The sequence below is a fragment of the Heptranchias perlo genome, chromosome 29 (assembly GCF_035084215.1).
Source record: "Heptranchias perlo isolate sHepPer1 chromosome 29, sHepPer1.hap1, whole genome shotgun sequence".
In the NCBI taxonomy this organism is placed as follows: domain Eukaryota; kingdom Metazoa; phylum Chordata; class Chondrichthyes; order Hexanchiformes; family Hexanchidae; genus Heptranchias; species Heptranchias perlo.
Genome location: NC_090353.1, coordinates 35,651,076 through 35,671,044, shown reverse-complemented (window position 1 = coordinate 35,671,044; position 19,969 = coordinate 35,651,076). Strand labels below are relative to the sequence as shown.

General features: G+C 46.6%; 2 protein-coding genes across 2 annotated transcripts in view; both read right to left on the bottom strand.

The window, feature by feature from the left end:
* The window catches only part of cilp2 (cartilage intermediate layer protein 2), a 51,945-nt gene extending 45,101 nt beyond the window's left edge, over positions 1 to 6,844 (bottom strand). Inside the window, exons 1-2 of the mRNA XM_067968638.1 lie at positions 6,721 to 6,844; positions 1,106 to 1,161 (exon numbers count right to left, since the gene is read on the bottom strand). Of these exons, the coding sequence (XP_067824739.1) occupies positions 1,106 to 1,161; positions 6,721 to 6,844 (180 nt within the window). The remainder of the gene's footprint in view (positions 1 to 1,105; positions 1,162 to 6,720) is intronic.
* A 202-nt stretch (positions 6,845 to 7,046) lies between these two features.
* The window catches only part of yjefn3 (YjeF N-terminal domain containing 3), an 87,329-nt gene continuing 74,406 nt past the window's right edge, over positions 7,047 to 19,969 (bottom strand). The window contains exons 3-6 of the mRNA XM_067968637.1: positions 17,482 to 17,592; positions 10,613 to 10,726; positions 9,729 to 9,876; positions 7,047 to 7,430 (exon numbers count right to left, since the gene is read on the bottom strand). Coding sequence (XP_067824738.1) covers positions 7,231 to 7,430; positions 9,729 to 9,876; positions 10,613 to 10,726; positions 17,482 to 17,592 — 573 coding nt within the window. The 3' untranslated portion in view covers positions 7,047 to 7,230. The remainder of the gene's footprint in view (positions 7,431 to 9,728; positions 9,877 to 10,612; positions 10,727 to 17,481; positions 17,593 to 19,969) is intronic.

The window sequence follows — 19,969 nt, the reverse complement described above, 5'->3', positions numbered from 1 at the left end:
GAGGCGTTGCCGGACCGGGAGCCAATGTAGGTCAGCGAGCACAGGGGGTGATGGGTGAACGAGACTTGGTGCGAGTTAGGATACGGGGCAGCAGAGTTTTGGATGAGCTGAAGTTTATGGAGGGTGGAAGATGGGAGGCCGGCCAGGAGAGCATTGGAATAGTCGTGTCTAGAGGTAGTAAAGGCACGGATGAGGTGAGACATGGATGGAAACGGGCGATACAGAGGTGGAAGTAGGCGGTCTCGGTGATAGAAAGGATATGGGGTCGGAAGCTCAGCTCAGGGCCAAATCAGTGTCAGCTTATCACTACTTCCTGATTTACCTGATCTTTTCTCCTACTCTTTTCTATTCGAGGGATGAGCTTCGATGGGAGAGTTGGCTCGGGATCCATTTTATTTGATTACGCCTCTGTGACGTGCTTAGGGACATTTTGCTATGTTAAAAGTATTAGATGGATGGGCTTCAGTAGGAGTTAGGATACTAGAGGAATGAGCTTTGATGGAAGTTAGGGTACTAGAGGGACTGACTTCAATAGAAAGTTTAGGGTACTAGAGGGAATGAGCTTTGAAAGAGGAGTTAGGGCACGAGAGGGACACCCCTCAATAGAAAGGTTAGGGTATACGGGATGGGTTTCCATGGAATGAATGGCCAATTTTCATCCTTGACTTTAATGTTACGATACATTTATTGCATGGTGACCAGGAGTAACACAGTTATCTACTTTGAAAAACCTCCTCAAAGGTCTTCTCTTTGGCCGTGCACTTTCTGTCCCCAACTTTCTGTCCCCTCTCCATTTTTCCTTCTGCTCAGTGTGCACTGTGTTTTTCCCTTCTCATTGGAAAGTACTTTGAGATGTGAGCCGTACCTCAGGTATGTTGTTGCTGATGTTAATTATTCAAGAAAATGTCGGATGCAGTGATGGGGGGAAGTGATGGGGAGGGTGCGTCTGGATGGATGAGCTGCAAGGGGACTTCCTCATCATATCTGTTTGTGAACGTGTGACATGAGGAATGGAAAATATCAAACTGCAAGGTCACTGCCTTGAGACGACGGTAGAACTTAACAGGTTTATGTCACATTGTAAAGACCAAGAGATTGAGTTTACCCTCAGGTTTTCCACAGATCTTCCACCCAAGTTATGGAGGATGATCAGGAGAATTCCTGCAGAAATTCAACCCCCAAAAAAACACAACGGCTTCATTCTGTGGGGATTTATCATGAGGAAAAGAAAGAACTTGCATTTATATAGCACCTTTCACGTCCTTAGGATGTCCCAAAGCGTTTCACAGCCAATGAAGTACTTCTGAATTTTAAAAGAAAATTGTTCTCAAGATGTGGGCTGTGCTGGTAAGGCCACATTTATTGTCCATCACTAATTGCCCTGAGAAGGTAGTGTCACAGTAACCTCCTCCAGCCCTACAACCCTCTGAGAACTCTGCATTCCTCCAACTCCTGCCTCTTGCGCATCCCTCGCTCACTTTGCCCCACCATTGGTGGCCGTGCCTTCAACTGTCTAGACCCTAAGGTCTGGAATTCCCTCCCTAAACCTCTCCGCCTCTCTCTCTCCTCCTTTAAGACTCTGCTTAAAACCTACCCTTTTGACCAAGCTTTGGTCACCTGTCCTAATAGATCCTTCTTTGGCTCGTGTCAATTTTTATCTGGTTACGTTCCTGTTCAGCCATGATCTGATTGAATGATGAAACGGGCTGGAGGGGCTGAATGGCCTACTCCTGTTGCTATGTTGCTATGAGCCTATGTAGTGGAGGAGGCTCAGTGAGGGATGAATCAATCAAACAGAACACAATGACAATCTGATGCATCAGACGATGGGACTCACCACGAGCACAGTTCTTTCTGAAGCTGATATCAAGCCCCTACATCAAAGCTTTCGTCAAACCATCTGGGTTCCTTTGGCTGTTTAGTAAATCCTCCGAGGTGTTTCAGATGGTCCTGCGAGATTCCAAGAAGCAGAACCAAATGGAAAACACTCGGAATGTCGAGCAGGCTCGCTGCTACGCCTTGATGTTCAACTTTATTTGAAATAAAAGTGTTTGTATATTGACTTAACATTTTTCAAATGGGCCGCTGGTGTTGTGTGTAGTGTATTTCTGTAAATCACCATCAAAGGGCAGGAAGCTTCTGTCCATGGGAATCGAAAATATTCCTTCATTTGATGGACAGCAGCCAAAAAATCTTCACCGCTCCCTCAATGGTTCAGCTGTTAAATGTCCTGCCCGGTGTCGGATTGAGGATTATGGACCCAGAGTCCGGATTCAATCCCCCAGGGGCACTCCAGATCTTAAGACCTAGGTGGCTGAAGGCACGGACACAGAGTCCCTGGGCCTGGGGGGGGGGGGGGGGAAGGGGTGGGGTGGGGGGGTAATCAGGGTTGTCACTGCTGATCATTATCCAATTAGAAGCTGCTGGAATCTGCGGGGAGACCAAGGGGTTGAGTTTCCCCCTGGGGAGGTTTCCCGATCGTCTGCTGTAACCCCCGGCGGACAAATCGGGGAAACAACAACAAACAATATCAACAACTTCCCTTTACATCGCGCCTTCAACGTAATAAAACGTCCCAAGGCGCTTCACAGGGGGCGATTATCAATCAAAAATTTGAAACCGAGCCACATAAGGAAATATTAGGACAGGTGACCAAAAGCTTGGTCAAAGAGGTAGGTTTTAAGGGGCGTCTTAAGGAGAAGAGCGAGGTGGGGAGGTTTAGGGAGGGAATTCCAGATCTTAAGACCTAGGTGGCTGAAGGCATGGCCGCCAACGGTGGGGCGAAGGGAATGGGGATGCACAGGAGGCCAGAATTGGAGGAGCGCAGAGATCTCGGAGGGTTGTAGGGCTGGAGGAGGTTACAGAGATAGGGAGGGACGAGGCCACGGAGGGATTTGAAAACAAGGTTGACAATTTTAAAATCGAGGCATTGCCGGACCGGGAGCCAATGTAGGTCAGCGAGCACAGGGGGTGATGGGTGAACGGGACTTGGTTGCGAGTTACGATATGGGACAGCAGAGTTTTGGATGGGCTCAAGTTTAGTTTAGTTGAGAAGCACCACGTGTTTCTATTTATTCCATTGATGTGACACAAATAAATTCCCTTCCCTCCTCCCACATACAGCATCACCGACACATCATAAACCATGAACATAACATCTATTTATTACAAGTATCAAATTGATTCAGCAACACTCCAAGAAGGAACAACAATAAAATGCATTTGTCTTATGACTCAGTAATGTGTTTGCCTCGGAGCTGGGCAGATTATACAGCAATGCCTAATGTTCGAGAGTAACAGAACACCACAACACTTTATACACCCTAGAGAGCAGGAGTTACTGTTGATGATAACAGCGGGGAGACGTAACACGCATGACAGGCTGAGCATGTTAAGCATTCGTCCGATGTCATTGGCAACGGGAACTTCTGGGCATGTTTATTGCTGAATGGAAGATCGATAGATATACAGTCAGAGCCCGACCAACCAAGAATTTTATTTTAGGAACTTATTTCTTTTTTTATATATTCGTCAAGTTAGGCGATCTCAACGTTCGAGAATGGCTCATTTATTCTACCTTTTGCACCAGTGTCGCAATCAAACACTCTCACGTCACACACAGTACGGGTTAGATACAGAGTAAAGCTCCCTCCACACTGTCCCATCAAACATTCCCAGGGCAGGTACAGCACGGGTTAGATACAGAGTAAAGCTCCCTCCACACTGTGCCATCAAACACTCTCAGGGCAGGTACAGCACGGGTTAGATACAGAGTAAAGCTCCCTCCACACTGTGCCATCAAACACTCCCAGGATACTGCAAGATAGAGTACTCTGAAATCTGAGGCAAGATAACGCAATGAATTTTTTCGAGAACAGCCTAATTAGCTCTGCTAACTCTCTCCCTTCTTTCTACTTGCCCAGTGGGATCCATGTATTGTCACAAGGATTTCCGTAAAGTGTGACATAGTATGTGTGAAATTTACACACCGTGTTCACACAAACACCCAGCTGTACAGTTACAGATTCCGTTCTTCCAAACTTGTTGTATCCGGAGAAAGCATCTCAAGCTGTGTGACACGAGGGTGAAGTCCTGGTGTGTACAGGTCTGTCACTGGTGCAATATGAAGGTAGCACACGCTAAGTGTGGTAATGGTTCAAATATGAATGACACACTAAGTAATAACAGCGATAACAGTGGGAGGTTGGACCTTGGCTCCGACCATGTCTTACAGCTCATGGGTATGATCAGCAAACAAACTCTACCCAATGTTCAAAAACGTAGCGTAGATAGTGCAAACAAACGATACAAATATCCATATATATTATAATCTATCTATATATATCGGTAATATGTTAAAAATCCTACACTTGCACACACTTTCTGTCAACTTTTTCCCATTATAAATTCCTACGTTCACATTTATAATGGAACCGCCCGTGTAAACTTGTTAGCTGTAATCGCACAGTCCCCTGAGTGGAGGCATTGCAGCACCACCACTGGTGGGAGGGCGTAATTACAGTGTGACATGTTTACATAGGCAGGTGGCGTTATAAATGAGAAACATAGGACTTTATAATGGAAATCTATAAATAAGGTCAGAACGTATTACTTTAAAAGGGGGACTGAATCATGTCTACACACCCCGGTCCATTTATCCCCCACCCTCTAAGCCTACTTCACCTGAAGACTACACTTGGTCTTAACTCCTCGTGAGCAATGCCAAGGGAGGTCTTCTAACGATATATTAAATTTGCATAACAAAAGGGCATATATTCTAAATATAACGAGGCCCTGCTGCTCACAAAATAAAAATAAAAAACATAAACGATGGAGATCTTAAATGGGAACAGAAAGTGCTGGAAATAGTTGGCCGGTCAGTCAGCATCAGAAGGGGAAACAGGTCGCTGATATTTCTGACAAGGGGACTTCGTCTGAAATAATGACCCATTTGTTCTTTTTTTCAGGTGCTGACAGACCTGTTGTGCATCTCACAAGAAAACTTGGAATGAGCAAAGGCCATTCAGCCCATCAAGTACACTCCTTCCACATGCAATACTATCTCAATAATGGATTTTCTTCCTTCTCCCCCCACCCCCCCAACAACCCACCCAAGGTCACCATATTCTCTTCATGACCACCGTCTGGATCAAACAGATCTATTGATAGCTTCAATCCCCTTTCTCCACTTCCTTTTAATCAATTGACTGGTAGTTCATTCCACTCGTCTACTGTGCTGTGGGAGAAAAAAATAATTTTGATCTCCAACCTGGCTCAAGATGTGTTAGTTAGGAACATGAGCAGGAGTAGGGATTTCACCCTCTCGAGCCTGTTCCGTCATTCACTTAAATCGTGGCTGATCTGTACCTTAACTCCATCTACCTGCCTTGGTACCGTATCCCTAAATACCCTTCCCAATAAAAATCCATCAATCTCAGTTTTGAAATTTCCAATTGTCCCCCAGCATCCACAGCTTTTTGGGGGAGAGAGTTCCAGATTTCCACTCCCCTTTGTGTGAAGAAATGTTTCCTGACATCACCCCTGAACGGCCTGGCTCTAATTTTAAGGTTATGCCCTCTTGTTCTGGACTCCCCCCCACACCAGGAAATAGATCCTCCCTACCTACCCTATCTAGTAGTTTTGTAATCTTGTTCTCAAGTTCTGAGCTTACTGTGTAAACCAAACAATCTGATAACCTCCCACCTTATCCATACCTTTCACTAATCTCTCCAATGACAATATATTCAGTTGCCCTGATCTTACGTCTTGACTTAGACCCGTGAGGCCTGAAATCACCCAGATCACTTTTTCCTGAACTCTTTCTAATCCACCTGTACCCCGTTTTGAGGTAGAGTGATCTAAACTGTACAGCATTCTCTAGATTTTATGGCTGCTTCTTCTAATCTCTAATAATGCTCAATTTTGTAATTGCATCTGGAGTTCTGAACCCATTGTACAAAAAGCCTGGTTGCCTCCATTTTCCCAGAGTTTCTCGTTTTCATGTCGCTCGGGGATTATGCTGCAGAATTATTGCGGGAACGATTATCCCAACCGCACCTTTCTGATGTGTAACCTCAATAGAACTTCCCTCCCTTTCCCCTCCCTTTGCCCCTCGGCCCTTCACCATCGGAACAAACAGCCCATTCACCAAGACTCACACACAACACACTTCAAAAATTACTACTACAGCATTTAGGGTCACTTTAACACGAAGAGAAGCTTCTCTACGCTGCCTCGGGGAGACATCGATCGTCCTGAGCTAAGCATTCTTTTCCTCGTCTCCCCAACTCCTTCCTTTTCTCCCACCCTCTCCTGTATCAATGTTTCCGTACAGAGTTCCGTAAACCCGACGGTACCTGCCCCAACCGGCCGTTCTCCATGTGCTAGCATAGACAGGGAGGGGGGGCAGGTTGCTCAACCATGGGGTGCACCACAGTCAAGGCTAATCCAGTCCTCACCTGATGTCCTTAGGCGTCTGCACTTTCCAGCAGGGTTGGTCACTGATTAGGAATCAGAAGCAGGGACCCGCAACTGATTCCACCCTCCCCAACCCACCTTGGGATCCCAAAGGTCATCGAGAACCAATTACAACGTCCCTTAGCGTTACCCCAGCTGAAATCTGTTAGCCCAGCACAGACGCAGGTCAAAGTAGGAACCCTCCCAGTCAGCTGAAGACTCCCTCCCACCTCCATCTCCTAAAATGAACATCCATCAACTTACCCTGAGCAGGGAATTTGCTCGGATTATTTAATGGTACGCGCGGATGTGAAATGTCCTGGTCCCCTGTGACACAAGCATCGGCAACAGCTGACTGAAATGGTTTAAAAAGATTGCAAAAATACATCTAAATTGGGCCTGGTCATCGTTACATCGCCCCTGAAGCTGCGTAAAGATCATTCTCTACAGCAGAGTAGCTTTGATGAAATAAAGAAAAAACGTCACAGCTCTCAACACAAAAAGCCACAATCCCAACCGGATAAACTAAACAAAACTGAACTGCTGATGTAGAACGCAGTCCGAATCCTTTTTTAACGAGGAGATGCATTTTCCAGGGTTGGGGGGGTGGGGTCTTCTTTTAAGGGACTGGTTGAGTTGGCTCCAGAGTTTATGGAGAATGCAGTTCCTCCTGCAGGAATCGTCACCACGTTTTACCCCAGCTTGCTTCAGTTCAGCTTTCTTCAAGTCAGTTCCTCTCGTCGTTTGAACCCATCGTCTTAAAACAATCTCTTCTTAAAGTTGCACTATACTCTCAGTTCCCGGGTAGTCTGGGAGATTCAGGGCGTACTTCTTCTGAAGATCATACGGCAAGTAGCGACCGGCGAGAAAATGGGACTTTCCTGAAAAGTGCGTGGCGCATTTCTTTGGCGCCACCAGGGAAATGAGAACCTCTGGATTGATGCCGTCGTCTTTTCCTTTCTCTGCATCCCACCCTGTTAAAAAATAATGATAACATGCCATTAAAGCCAGACCATGTCCGATTCCAAACTTCAGCCCCCTGCTGTGGATTCAGATGATGTGGAGATGCCGGTGATGGACTGGGGTGGACAAATGTAAGGAATCTTACAACACCAGGTTATAGTCCAACAGTTTTATTTGAAAATCACAAGCTTTCGGAGATTATCTCCTTCGTCAGGTGAGTGAGTGAATGAGAGGTTCTCAAATCGCATATCTTATATTAGGCTGGGACACCATCGCACCAATCAAAGGTGTCGTTGGTGTTCAGACAGGTTAGCCACGGAAAACAGTAGGTCCCAGTATACTGAATACACAATGGGTCAAATTACACAGACAAAGAGAGAGAGACCCGAAAGGCAGAGAGAGAGAGAATGTCCAGTTGTATTAAAAACAGATAACTCTTTTTTCTGCTGGTGGGGTTACGTGTAGCGTGACATGAACCCAAGATCCCGGTTGAGGCCGTCCTCATGGGTGCGGATTCAGATGTACAGAGCTGAAAGGCCCAGCTTCAGAACTTGTCCTTTGCTCATCTCTGCTTGACCTACATCGTCGCTGGGTCAAAATCCTGGAACTCCCTTCCTAACGGCACTGTGGGAGAACCGTCACCACACGGACTGCAGCGGTTCACCACTGCCTTCTCAAGGGCGACTAGGGATGGGCAATAAATGCCGGCCTCGCCAGCGACGCCCGTATCTCAGGAATGAATTAAAAAAACAAAGTGAGTATTGACACCACTGTGTCAGCCAATGAGTTGGAGGCGGGGCAGAACTTACAGTGGGACTCACAGCAAACTGTCTATTTAACAGCAAACAAAGTTTATTTACCCAGCAAACAGAGCCCTATTCAAACAGAGCATTACAGCGAACTGTCTATTTAAACAGCAAACAGAGTCTATTACACAATAAGTAATTATGATCTGGAATGCATTGCCTGAAAGGGTGATGGATGCAGATTCAAACGGTCTTTCAAAAAGGAATTGGATAAATATTTGAAGGGAAAAAATTTGCAGGGCTACGGGGTAAGATCGGGGGAATGGGACTAACTGGATTGGTCGATGGGCCAAATTGCCTCCTTCAGTACTGTAACGATTCTATGATTCTATTTAAAAAGAGTCTCCACGAACTACAGCAAACAGAACTCATGACCAAAACTACAGCAAAGTCTCCCGATAAAAGCAGGGTGATTTCTCCAGCAATATATCGTGAGAGGAGGATAGTTCCATCATACAAATTATGTGCACAAAATCAATCCCAGTCACTTACAGAGGTTTGGTCTCCAGGTGTGATTGACGAGGGAATTAGTCAATGACCTCCATCCTGGCTGAGAATAGTGGTGTCACTATATACAGCCTTAAACAAAAAAAGAAGCAGGGGTAAGGGGTTGGAGGGACTCTATAATTGGCCTGGGGAGGGGGCAGGGGCTACAAGGAGAGGGCAAGGTGATCAGGCAAGTTCCCTCTCCCGACTCCTGTCCAGGGAAGCTGCACCTTTGGATGATCTTGCTCAACCACTCCTTCCTCCCCCCAACCCCAATCACCCCCACCCCACCCCCATCGTCCAGTGAGTCTGTCGACAATCACACACGATCAATGGCCACTTGGGTGAGGTTCTAAGGAGATCCGAGTGACCGTATCCGGGCATGCCGCACCTTCAGCTAGAGGAGGGGGAGAAAATTTGGAAGAGGCCTCATCTGGAGTATTGTGTCCAATTCTGGGCACCCCACTTTAGGAAGGATGTCAAGGCCTTGGAGAGGGTGCAGAGGAGATTTACTAGAATGGTGCCAGGGATGAGGGACTACAGTTATGTGGAGAGACTGGAGAGGCTGGGGTTGTTCTCCTTAGAGCAGAGAAGGTTAAGGGGAGATTTGATAGAGGTGTTCAAAATCATGAAGGGTTTTGATAGAGTAAATAAGGAGAAACTGTTTCCACTCTCAGAAGGGTCGGTAACCAGAGGACACAGATTTAAGGTCATTGGCAAAAGAACCAGAGGGGAGATGAGGAGAATTTTTTTACGCAGCGAGTTGTTATGATCTGGAATACGCTGCCTGAAAGGGAAACAGATTTAATGATAACTTTCAAAAGGAAATTGGATAAATACTTGAAGAAGAAAAATTTGCAGACCTATGGGGAAAGGGCAGTGGGGAGTGGGACTAATTGGATAGTTCTTTCAAAGAGCCGGTACAGGTACGATGGGCTGTATGGCCTCCTTCTGTGCTGTGAGGCTCTATGATTCTATAATTCTGAGTCAGTAAGTGTTTCATCTTTTTTTTTTCACCTGATGGGACATCAACGCTGATAATGGGAATTTTCACTTGTTTCAGAGTTGTCAGGATGTTGCAGTACTGCTCCTTCAGCCCCGCCTCATCGGACAGCCCCTGCATGGAGTCTACGATCAGGTTATAGGCGTCGTTGATCAACTGGACCTGCGGACAGGAAGAACGCAGCATTAATGACGGACGCAGCTTCGCGCTTGGTGAAAGCGCCTGCAGCAAATCAGACAAACCGAGCCCTTGCTTGTAAACTTCAGCTCCTCCAAAAACTCTGCTGCCCTAACGTTGGACAGGACTGCTCCTCCTGGCACCACAGAAAGGGCTCTTACAATGTTATTTGATAAAAATCTTATCTTTCGTTGGTGGTTGCTGAAGACTCCTGAGTGGGGGAGGGAGTGGGAGGAAACCCAGCTCAAACCCGCCCATCACCGCCTAATTGCTGTGAGGGGACCTAAAATAGACCTTAGGCCCTCTCATTTACATAGGTGTTTGTTTTAATGTTTGTTCTAATGCCTGTTTTAGGCGGCCGCCAGGGATGTCTTTTTCCGAAACCTTATTTCGAGTCGAATTTTTTTCAGGCTTACTTGGGGCTCAGGACATTGGTTCCTTAAATTGGGCCTTGTTGTGCCCACTTTACACCTGGAAAACGCCCATTTCACACCCATAAAATGCCTGCTTTACACCCGTAAAACCTATTAGGGGGTAAAATGGGCACCATTAGGTCCAATTTCTACCCCAATAAGTTGAAAGAACCATCGTTGATAGCAGCAATCCTGGGTTCCTTAAACTCCAGAAGACAGACTTCTATAAAGGATTTGGTTGTATTCTCTCCCGTCCCCTCCACCGTCTTAAAGCCGATAGAGGAAGTGACAACCTCCATCTTTATTACCTCAGTTGGAAGATAGGACAGAAATGGAATATCCATCTTCTCACACTGAACAGTGAAGTCCAAGAAGAGGGATTTGCAGGAACGTTTTGGGTAAAAGATGGTCGGCTCGTATTCCTGTGAGAAAACCAAAGCAAAGTTTATCAGCATGTTGTTCTGCCTTTCATCAAAAAGTCTGGCAACGCCTCCATTTTAAAATTCTCATTCTCCTGTTCAAATCCCTCCACGGCCTCGCCCCTCCCTATCTCTGTAACCTCCTCCAGCCCTACAACCCTCCGAGATCTCTGCGCTCCTCCAATTCCGGCCTCTTGTGCATCCCCGATTTTCTTCACCCCATCATTGGCGGCCGTGCCTTCAGCTGCCTAGGTCCTAAGCTCTGGAATTCTCTCCCTAAACCTCTCCACCTCGCTACCTCTCTCTCCTTCTTTAAGTCACTCCTTAAAACCTACCTCTGTGATCAAACTTTTGCTCACCTGTCCTAATAATCTCTTTGTGTGGCTCGAAGTCAAATTTTGTCTGATAATCGCTCCTGTGAAGCACCTTGGGATGTTATAAGCGCCATATAAATACAAGTTATTATTGTTGAATCATAGAATTTCCAGCACAGAAGGAGGCCAAGCATCATATCTGTACCAGTGCTAAATCTATAGGTGGAATTATCTACTTTAATCCCATCTCCCTGCCCTTTCCCAGAACCTTATATATTTCTCCTTTTCAAATACTTATCCAATTCCCCTTTAAATAATGTTCCCATCTCCGCCTCAATAGTCCCTTATGGTGAACCTGTTCTAACAACCCTCTGTGTGAAAACATATTCTTCAAACTTTCCCCTTTATTCTTCCAATTCAGAACCCCCACCCCGTGCAGGATTAACCACCCTATCGGCCGGTGTAAAGATGGTTACAGCCAAGGAAGGAGTATTCAGGTCACGGCCTGTCAGACTGTTAATCAGCCTGCGAGTCCTCCCACTACTTCACACTGTTCTCGAAGGGAAGATACAAAAAACAATCAAGTTGTAGAATAAATTACCAGGGAAGGACATGGAAGCAGACAGTGACAAATGGGGTCAAGAGACATTAAATGGAGAGGGACGGGAGCGAGGGATACGTGAAGTGATTCTGTGATCCCACAGTGCCAATGGGGAGTGTGGGTCAAAGGACCTGAGCTACAAAAGTGGGTCAGTGGGGTTCAGACCTATTAAAAAGGGGCTGAATGGTTTTCTTGGGAATCAAGGGATATGGGGATCAGGTGGGAAAGTGGAGTTGAGATAGAAGATCAGCCATGATCTTATTGTATGACGGAGCAGGCTCGAGTATGGCCTAGTCCTGCTCCTATTTCTTATGTTCTTTTGCTCTCTTCTTATGAAATGTCACCTGTTCTTGAGCTACGAGTTTGCAGCTATATGCTTTTGTTCTACGGATGAGTTTGCAGATCTGTGTTTAGCATTCACTGCCTGGGGGAGAATTCCAGACTTCATCTCCTCTGGAATATGTGCGAGTTATTAAAACAAGAAGTCACAGCGGGTTTCAATTTCACTTATAATGCAGCATCAGAGGGAGAATTCCCATCCTGTCAACCAACCCTCCCCTCCCCGCCCTCTCCCCCCACCTTCCCCTGCTACAACGAGAGGCTTTGAAGAATTACCCCCCCACTGTTAATTGGAGTGAATGAATTTAGATCAAGCGCAGAGTAACAACCAAAAAAAGGCCCAACTTCAGCAGCAAGGATCACAAGGAACTGAATTAATGGAGCTCAGGACACTCTCCTGAGGTGAGGTGGGATCCTATCTACACAAGGCACCACGTGGTGAACAGATCTGTTGTAGGAAGACTTCTATTTAAACAACGTCTCATCACACCCCCCAGAAATGTTTCATGGCGCTTCAGAAAGGGAGTTACTTTGAAACAAAGCGACTGTTGTCATGGATGGGAACACGGCAGCCATTTTTGGCAAAACCAAGAACCTACAAACAGCAATGAGATGAATGACCAGTTAATTGAGTGTATTCAGTGATGTTGTTTGAGTGAGGAATGTTGGCCAGGACACTGGGGGATAACTCCCCTGCTCTTCTTCCAATACGTCCACCTGAGAGGGCAGACGGGGGCCTCGGTTTAACGTCCCATCTGAAGGACGGCACATCCAACAGTGCAGCTCAAGACCTGGATTGAGGGTTTGAATCCACAATCTTCTAGCTCAGAGATAAGATGCAACCAACTGAGCCACTTGGAGGGTTGTCTCCTCACTAGTTTTTGGAACAGGCTGTCTGTTTCTGTCAGAACATTTCTAAAATGATTACAAAATATTTTTCTTTATAACAGAGATCATTTTATTCTCACTTACTTCTGAGATGTTGGTTATTAAGAGAGACTAGTTACTAGGAGGTGCTAACTACTAAGAGGTGCTAGTTATTAAGAGTTGCTATGTATTAGGAGCTGCTAGTTACTAAAAGTCGCAAGTTATTAAGAAGTACTACTTATTAAGAGATGTAAGTTATTAAGAGGCATTGACTAGTAAGCGGCACTAGTTATTAAGAGATGCTGTTTATTAAGAGATACAATTTATTAAACGATGCTATAATTGAATATTGACATACGAACATACGAATTAAGAGCAGGAGTAGGCCATTCGGCCCCTCGAGCCTGCTCTGCCATTTGATAAGATCATGGCTGATCTGATTGTGACCTCAACCCTACTTTCCCATCTACCTACTATGACCTTTGACTCCCTTGTTAATCAGGAATCTATCTAACTCAGCCATAAAAATATTCAATGACCCTGCCTCCACCGCTCTCTGGGGAAGGGAGTTCCACAGACTCACGACCCTCTGAGAGAAAACATTTCTCCTCATTTCCGTATTAAATGGGAGACCCCTTATTTTTAAACTGTGGCCCTTAGTTCTAGTCTCTCCCACAAGGGGAAACATCCTCTCAGCATCTACCCCTTCTAGTCCCCTCAGGATCTTACATGTTTCAATAAGATCACCCCTCATTCTTCTAAACTCCAGTGTATACAGGCCCGACTTGTCCAACCTTTCCTCATAAGATAACCCCCTCATCGAGTGAACCTTCTCTGAACCGCCTCAATTATGTCCTTTCTTAAACAATTGGCGTTAAACCACAATCCCACATCACACTTCCAAAACTCAACCATTTTGCTCAAAGATGTATGTAAACGTAATTGACCAAGGATATCTATTGCTCAGTCTATGTGCCCTGTTTGGGATAATGAAACAGCCTTCAGTGAGTGAATACGATACAACCAGGCCTTTGGGGTGTTTAATGGTCTACTGCAAAAAGTTAACATGGGTGTTTGACTCGTCCCTGAGAAAGCAGGCAGTGTATGGTCCTATGAATCTATTCACTGCTTCATTCAGCAAGGGCTCAGGGATTGGTTTGCATCCAGCAAAAAACAACAGGTGACTTTTCCAACAGTTCAAAGAAACCATTTACCACCTGGCGTTTGGTGTTTCAAATGCATTTAACAGGGAACCCGACAATTTTCATTTCTTTATACTTTCTGCATTCTTTCCTGCTGCGTTAGGTTTTACAGCTGTGGACGATCTCGGTCCCAATTAAAAACTGCTTTTTTTTTGAGGCACTCTGGCCAGTTCTTGAAGAATAATTTCAGCTCGGACGTCCGAAACGCCCACAGTCCAGCTTCCGAAGAGGTTTCCAGGTGCCGTCAGATGCAAGTGGGGAATGTCGCCCGGATTTCGGGAGTCTGCACGGAACCGCCACATCCATCTGGGAGCAGGACAAGAGCAGCAATGTCGTGGGAACATCATCGCTTCCAAGATCCCCTCTCACATCACAAACCGACTTGAGCTGGACACATGTCTGCCTCTGAAATGCGTTGTGGGTGCTGATTCTCTGCATTGCCTTCAACGGTTCCTGACCTGGGGCAGAGATCGCATCATATGGAAGGTAGATAACACTCGGTCCATGTGATCTCCTGGACTGGTTTCAATTGCCTGAGGGGGCTGGAGAGGAATTGTCCAGAGTACTTTTTCCCTTATTGGCCCTGGCGTTCTTTGCTCTCTATTTTTGCCTCTCCCAGGAGATTACGTGTCTGTGGGGAGGGAGGGATGGGAGGGAGGAAATGTTAAGCCAAGATGCTCTGGCCGTCATGGTGTGTGGAGCAGGCTTGATGGATCAGCTGATTGATTATGAATAAATCATAATTTAACTAAAAACATAATTATCTGAATATTAATTAACCACCACCCGTCAATTTCGTATGTTCGTATATCGGCCGTTCCTCCATTGTTACCAGGTCAAAATTGCAGAACTCCCCCCTCCAGCACCACTGTGGGAGGACAATCACCACCCGGACTGCAACAGTTCAAGAAGGACGTCCAACCACCACCTCCTCGAGGGCAACTAGTGAGGGGGCAACAAATCCGTCCTCGCCAGTGTCGCCCACCTCCTGAGAACAAATTAAAATAAGATTTGTATCCATGACAACCTCTGGGAGATTTATTCCATCCTGCTGTTGCAATCAGCGACATCAAAATGACGGCCTACTTTCAGAATTAAACTGAAAGGTGGAATTATCCAGTTTGATGGTTGAATCCCTTCATGAGAAACAGAAAAAATTCTCAGGTGGTTTTCAGAATCCTGACTCTGCCAGGAGCCAACATCTGCCGCTCAGCAGCAGGGCGTGGACGGGGCCTGGAGTCTCTGAATCTTCTCTCGCTGTGAAACCTGACAGGCATTCAGCAATAAATTATTTAAAACTCTACACCATGGAAGCATCCAAGCTAGACGCTTTGTGCAATGCTGTTACTGAATAATGTCACTTTAAAGAGGGAATTTAGTCGGCATATCGAAAGATTAATCAGGCGTGTTTTGGATTGTCTGAGAACTAGGCCTCACGGCAGCCATTTTAAGTAACTACAGGAAGTCCTCAGTGTATGTACTTCCTGCCAAGTGGACTTTGGCAAACAAAATTTAAGGCAGAGAAGCGTGAAGTGATACATTTTGGTAGGAAGAACGAGGAGAGGCAATATAAACTAAATGGTACAAATTTAAAGGGGGTACAGGAACAGAGAGACCTGGGGGTGTATGTACACAAATCTTTGAAGGTGGCAGGACAAGTTGAGAAGGCTGTTATAAAAGCATATGGGGTCCTGGGCTCCATTAACAGAGGCATAGAGTACAAAAGCGAGGAAGTTATGCTAAACCTTTATAAAACACTGGTTAGGCCTCAACTGGAATATTGTGCTCAATTCTGGGCACCGCAGTTTAGGAAGGATGTCAAGGCGAGAGGGTGCAGAAGAGATTTACTAGATTGGTACCAGGGATAAGGGATTTCAGTTATGTGGAGAGACTGGAGAAGCTGGGATTGTTCTCCTTAGAACAGAGAAGGTTAAGGGGAGATTTGATAGAGGTGTTCAAAATCATGATAGAGTAAATAAGGAAAACCTGTTTCCACTGGCAGAAGGGTCGGTAACCAGAGGACATGGATTTAAGATAATTGGCAAAAGAAGCAGAGGCGACATGAGGAAACATTTTTTTTTTACGCAGCACGACGTAATGATCTGGAACGCACTGCCTGAAAGTGGAAGCAGATTCAATAATAACTTTGAAAAGGGAATTGGATAAATACTTGAAGGGAAAAAAAATTTGCAGGGCTACGGGGAAAGGGCAAGGGAATGAGACTAACTGGATAGCTCTTTGAAAGAGACAGCACAGGCACGATGGGCCGAATGGCCTCCTTCTGTGCTGTAACAGACTATGATATGCGTTAGTCTTTATTTTTTGAAGTTACAAGTCACGGTTGGTTCACTTGCCACCACTGGCTACGGTCGGAAGTATAAACCGCCCGACTTACCTTGGCCTGGCAGCGATGAAGACCGACTTTCCCGTGGGCCTCACCAGCTGCCACTGGATTTGCCAGGCGGACCTCCACGCTCCCTGATGGAGAAGTTTGCCGGGGAAAATGTTCGCGGGGCGGAACGATGCCGTGAGGCTGGCACAAAAGTACTTCATTGGCCGTAAAGCGCTTTGGGACGTCCTGAGGTGGTGAAAGGCGCTATATAAATGGAAGTTCGTTCTTCTTATAGTACCAGTCTCCCGCAATCAGCGGTAAATCGCTGACCTTCAACATAACGAATCGGCAACACGAGCCGCGATCTGCGATGCGATGAGCTGATCACGTGATCTTCGCCCTGCTCTGTATTGGAACATGGCAATGTGTATTGCAGGCATTACCATTGGCAACAGCATCCTTTTTAAGAGTTCCTGCCTGTGTCAGCCATGGCTCAGTGGTCAGAAGGTTGCGGGTTCAAGTCCCACTCCAGAGACCTGAGCACATAATCTCAGGCTGACACTCTCCGTGCCAATACTGAGGGAGTGCTGCACTGCCAGAGGTGCTGATTTTCAGATGAGACGTTATACCGAGGTCCCGTCCGCCCTCTCAGGTGGACGTAAAATATTTCATAGCCCTATTTTGAAGAAGAGCAGGGGAGTTCTCCCCAGTGTCCTGACCAATATTTATCCCTCAACCAACATCGCTAAAAAACACAGATTATCTGGTCATTATCAGATTGCTGTTTGTGGGATCTTGCTGTGCACAAATTGGCTGCCGTGTTTTCCTACATTACAACAGTGACTACACTTCAAGAAGTACTTCATTGGCTGTAAAGTGCTTTGGGATGTCCTGAGGTTGTGAAAGGTGCTATATAAATGCAAGTCTTTCTTTCTGATTCTGAGGTAACTATTACAGCGATAAGGTACTATTCATTAAAAAGATTTCTCGTTTTTTTTTATCTCCCCTCCTCAGAACAATACCAGCGCCCATCCACGATTAAAGCAACCAAGATCGGAGGTGTAAACTCCCTCCACCCACCCCCCCACCCCATGGGTACCTACAAATATACGAAGGTGTCTCGCACACACTAGGCCGATGGCTCCATTTTGTTCCTGGCCACAGATCACCAATACCGTTGGCTGCTTCCTTGTGAGAGAGCTGAGTGGGTAAGCCTGTGGAGGAAAGAAAAATACATCAGTGCGTCCCATCAACTCTGAACCTTACCTCAGGAAGTGTCACCATCTCATGGAGATAGAGGGTTAGGATTAGGGATCGGGCAGGAAAGTGGAGTTTTTTTTTTATTCGTTCGCGGGATGTGGGCGTCGCTGGCGAGGCCAGCATTTATTGCCCATCCCTAATTGCCCTTGAGAAGATGATGGGGAGCCACCTTCTTGAACCGCTGCAGTCCATGTGGTGAAGGTTCTCCCACAGTGCTGTTAGGAAGGGAGTTCCAGGGTTTTGACCCAGCGACGATGAAGGAATGGCGATATATTTCCAAGTCGGGATGGTGTGTGACTTGGAGGGGAACGTGCAGGTGGTGTTGTTCCCATGCGCCTGCTGCTCTTGTCCTTCTAGGTGGTAGAGGTCGCGGGTTTGGGAGGTGCTGTCGAAGAAGCCTTGGCAAGTTGCTGCAGTGCATCCTGTGGATGGTACACACTGCGGTCACTGTGCGCCGGTGGTGAAGGGAGTGAATGTTTAGGGTGGTGGATGGGGTGCCAATCAAGCGGGCTGCTTTGTCCTGGATGGTGTTGAGCTTTTTGAGTGTTGTTGGAGCTGCACTCATCCAGGCAAGTGGAGAGTATTCCATCACACTCCTGACTTGTGCCTTGTAGATGGTGAAAAGGCTTTGGGGAGTCAGGAGGTGAGTCACTCGCCACAGAATACCCAGCCTCTGACCTGCTCTTGTAGCCACAGTATTTATGTGGTTGGTCCAGTTAAGTTTCTTGAGGTCGGAGATTAGCCGTGATCTTATTGAGTGCGGGAGCAGGCTCGAGGGGCCGTATGGCATACTCCTGATCCTACTTTTTATGTTCTTATGAGAGACAGAAAGAGGTAGAGAGAGAGAGAGAGAGCCGAACATACTAACACACACCCGCCTGGGTCTGCCACACATCAAGGTAAGTGGTCAGCTGAATTACAGGTGAGCCGTGACTCAGTGGGCAACACTGTCGCCAGAAGGTCGTGGGTTCAAGTCCCACTACAGAGACTTGAGCACATAATCCAGGCTGACCCTCCCAGTGCAGTACTGAGGGAGTGCTGCACTGTCGGAGGGTCAGTACTGAGGGAGCGCTGCACTGTCGGAGGGTCAGTACTGAGGGAGCGCTGCACTGTCGGAGGGTCAGTACTGAGGGAGCGCTGCACTGTCGGAGGGTCAGTACTGAGGGAGTGCTGCACTGTCGGAGGTGCTGACTTTCGGATGAGACGTTAAACCGAGGCCCCATCTGCTCTCTCAGGTGGATGTAAGAGCTCCCATGGCACTAGTCGAAGAAGAGCAGGGGAGTTCTCCCCAGTGTCCTGGCCAATATTTATCCCTCAACCAACATCACTAAAAAACACAGATTATCTCATTGCTGTTTGTGGGACTTTGCTGTGCATTACAGCATTGACTACACTTTAAAAGTACTTAATTGACTGTAAAGCGATTTGGGATGTCCTGAGGTCATGAAAGGTGTTATATAAATGCATGTGCTTTCTTATTAAGCCTGGGTATGTTTCTTTCAATGGCTATGCTCACAGTCCATTCTGCCACCTGTCTCTGGGGTATATTGTATAGCATCCCTGGTGTAGTGTCTACTTGATGATGTCTCTCCCTATCCAATGTGTTTTTTTGTGATGCTGTTTGTTGGGAGTTGGGTAGTTGTGACCTGAACCCAGTTTTGAACAGGTGAACCCCATCTCCATGGAGCCAACCATTTGACTCTCCTTCACCTTAGCAGAAGTGAGAAGCCCCTGATTCCTTCCTGTCATGGGCATCATGACTACTCCCTGGAAACGATGCACTGACAGGCAGAACTCTTGGCGGTGATTGCCCACGTTCCAACAGCTCCAACACACTCAAGAACTCAAGAACAAGACTCACCTCCAGACTCCCCAAAGCCTTTCCACCATCTACAAGGCACAAGTCAGGAGTGTGATGGAATACTCTCCACTTGCCTGGATGAGTGCAGCTCCAGCAACACTCAAGAAGCTCGACACCATCCAGGACAAAGCAGCCCGCTTGATTGGCAACCCATCCACCACCTGCTGGGTGTTATCCGATGTTGTTGGTGAACAGCATGGGATGTTGCGGAGTGGGGGGAGGGGGTGAGGGGGTGTCGATAGTGCCCCCCACCCCTGATATAAGACCAATTGCTCACACTAGCCATTCTCAGCACGAACCCGACTTGTCCGTGTGAGCCATCCCTTCATTAACTCGCTGGCACAAGGGTAACCACACGTTTTCAAACCCAGTAAATTCTAAATATTGTTCTGCAGTGAAGCCAGTGAGAGCTGTTACTGTATTAAGAACCTCATCAACCTGGCAGGTAGTAATTTGATGAGACACGAGGG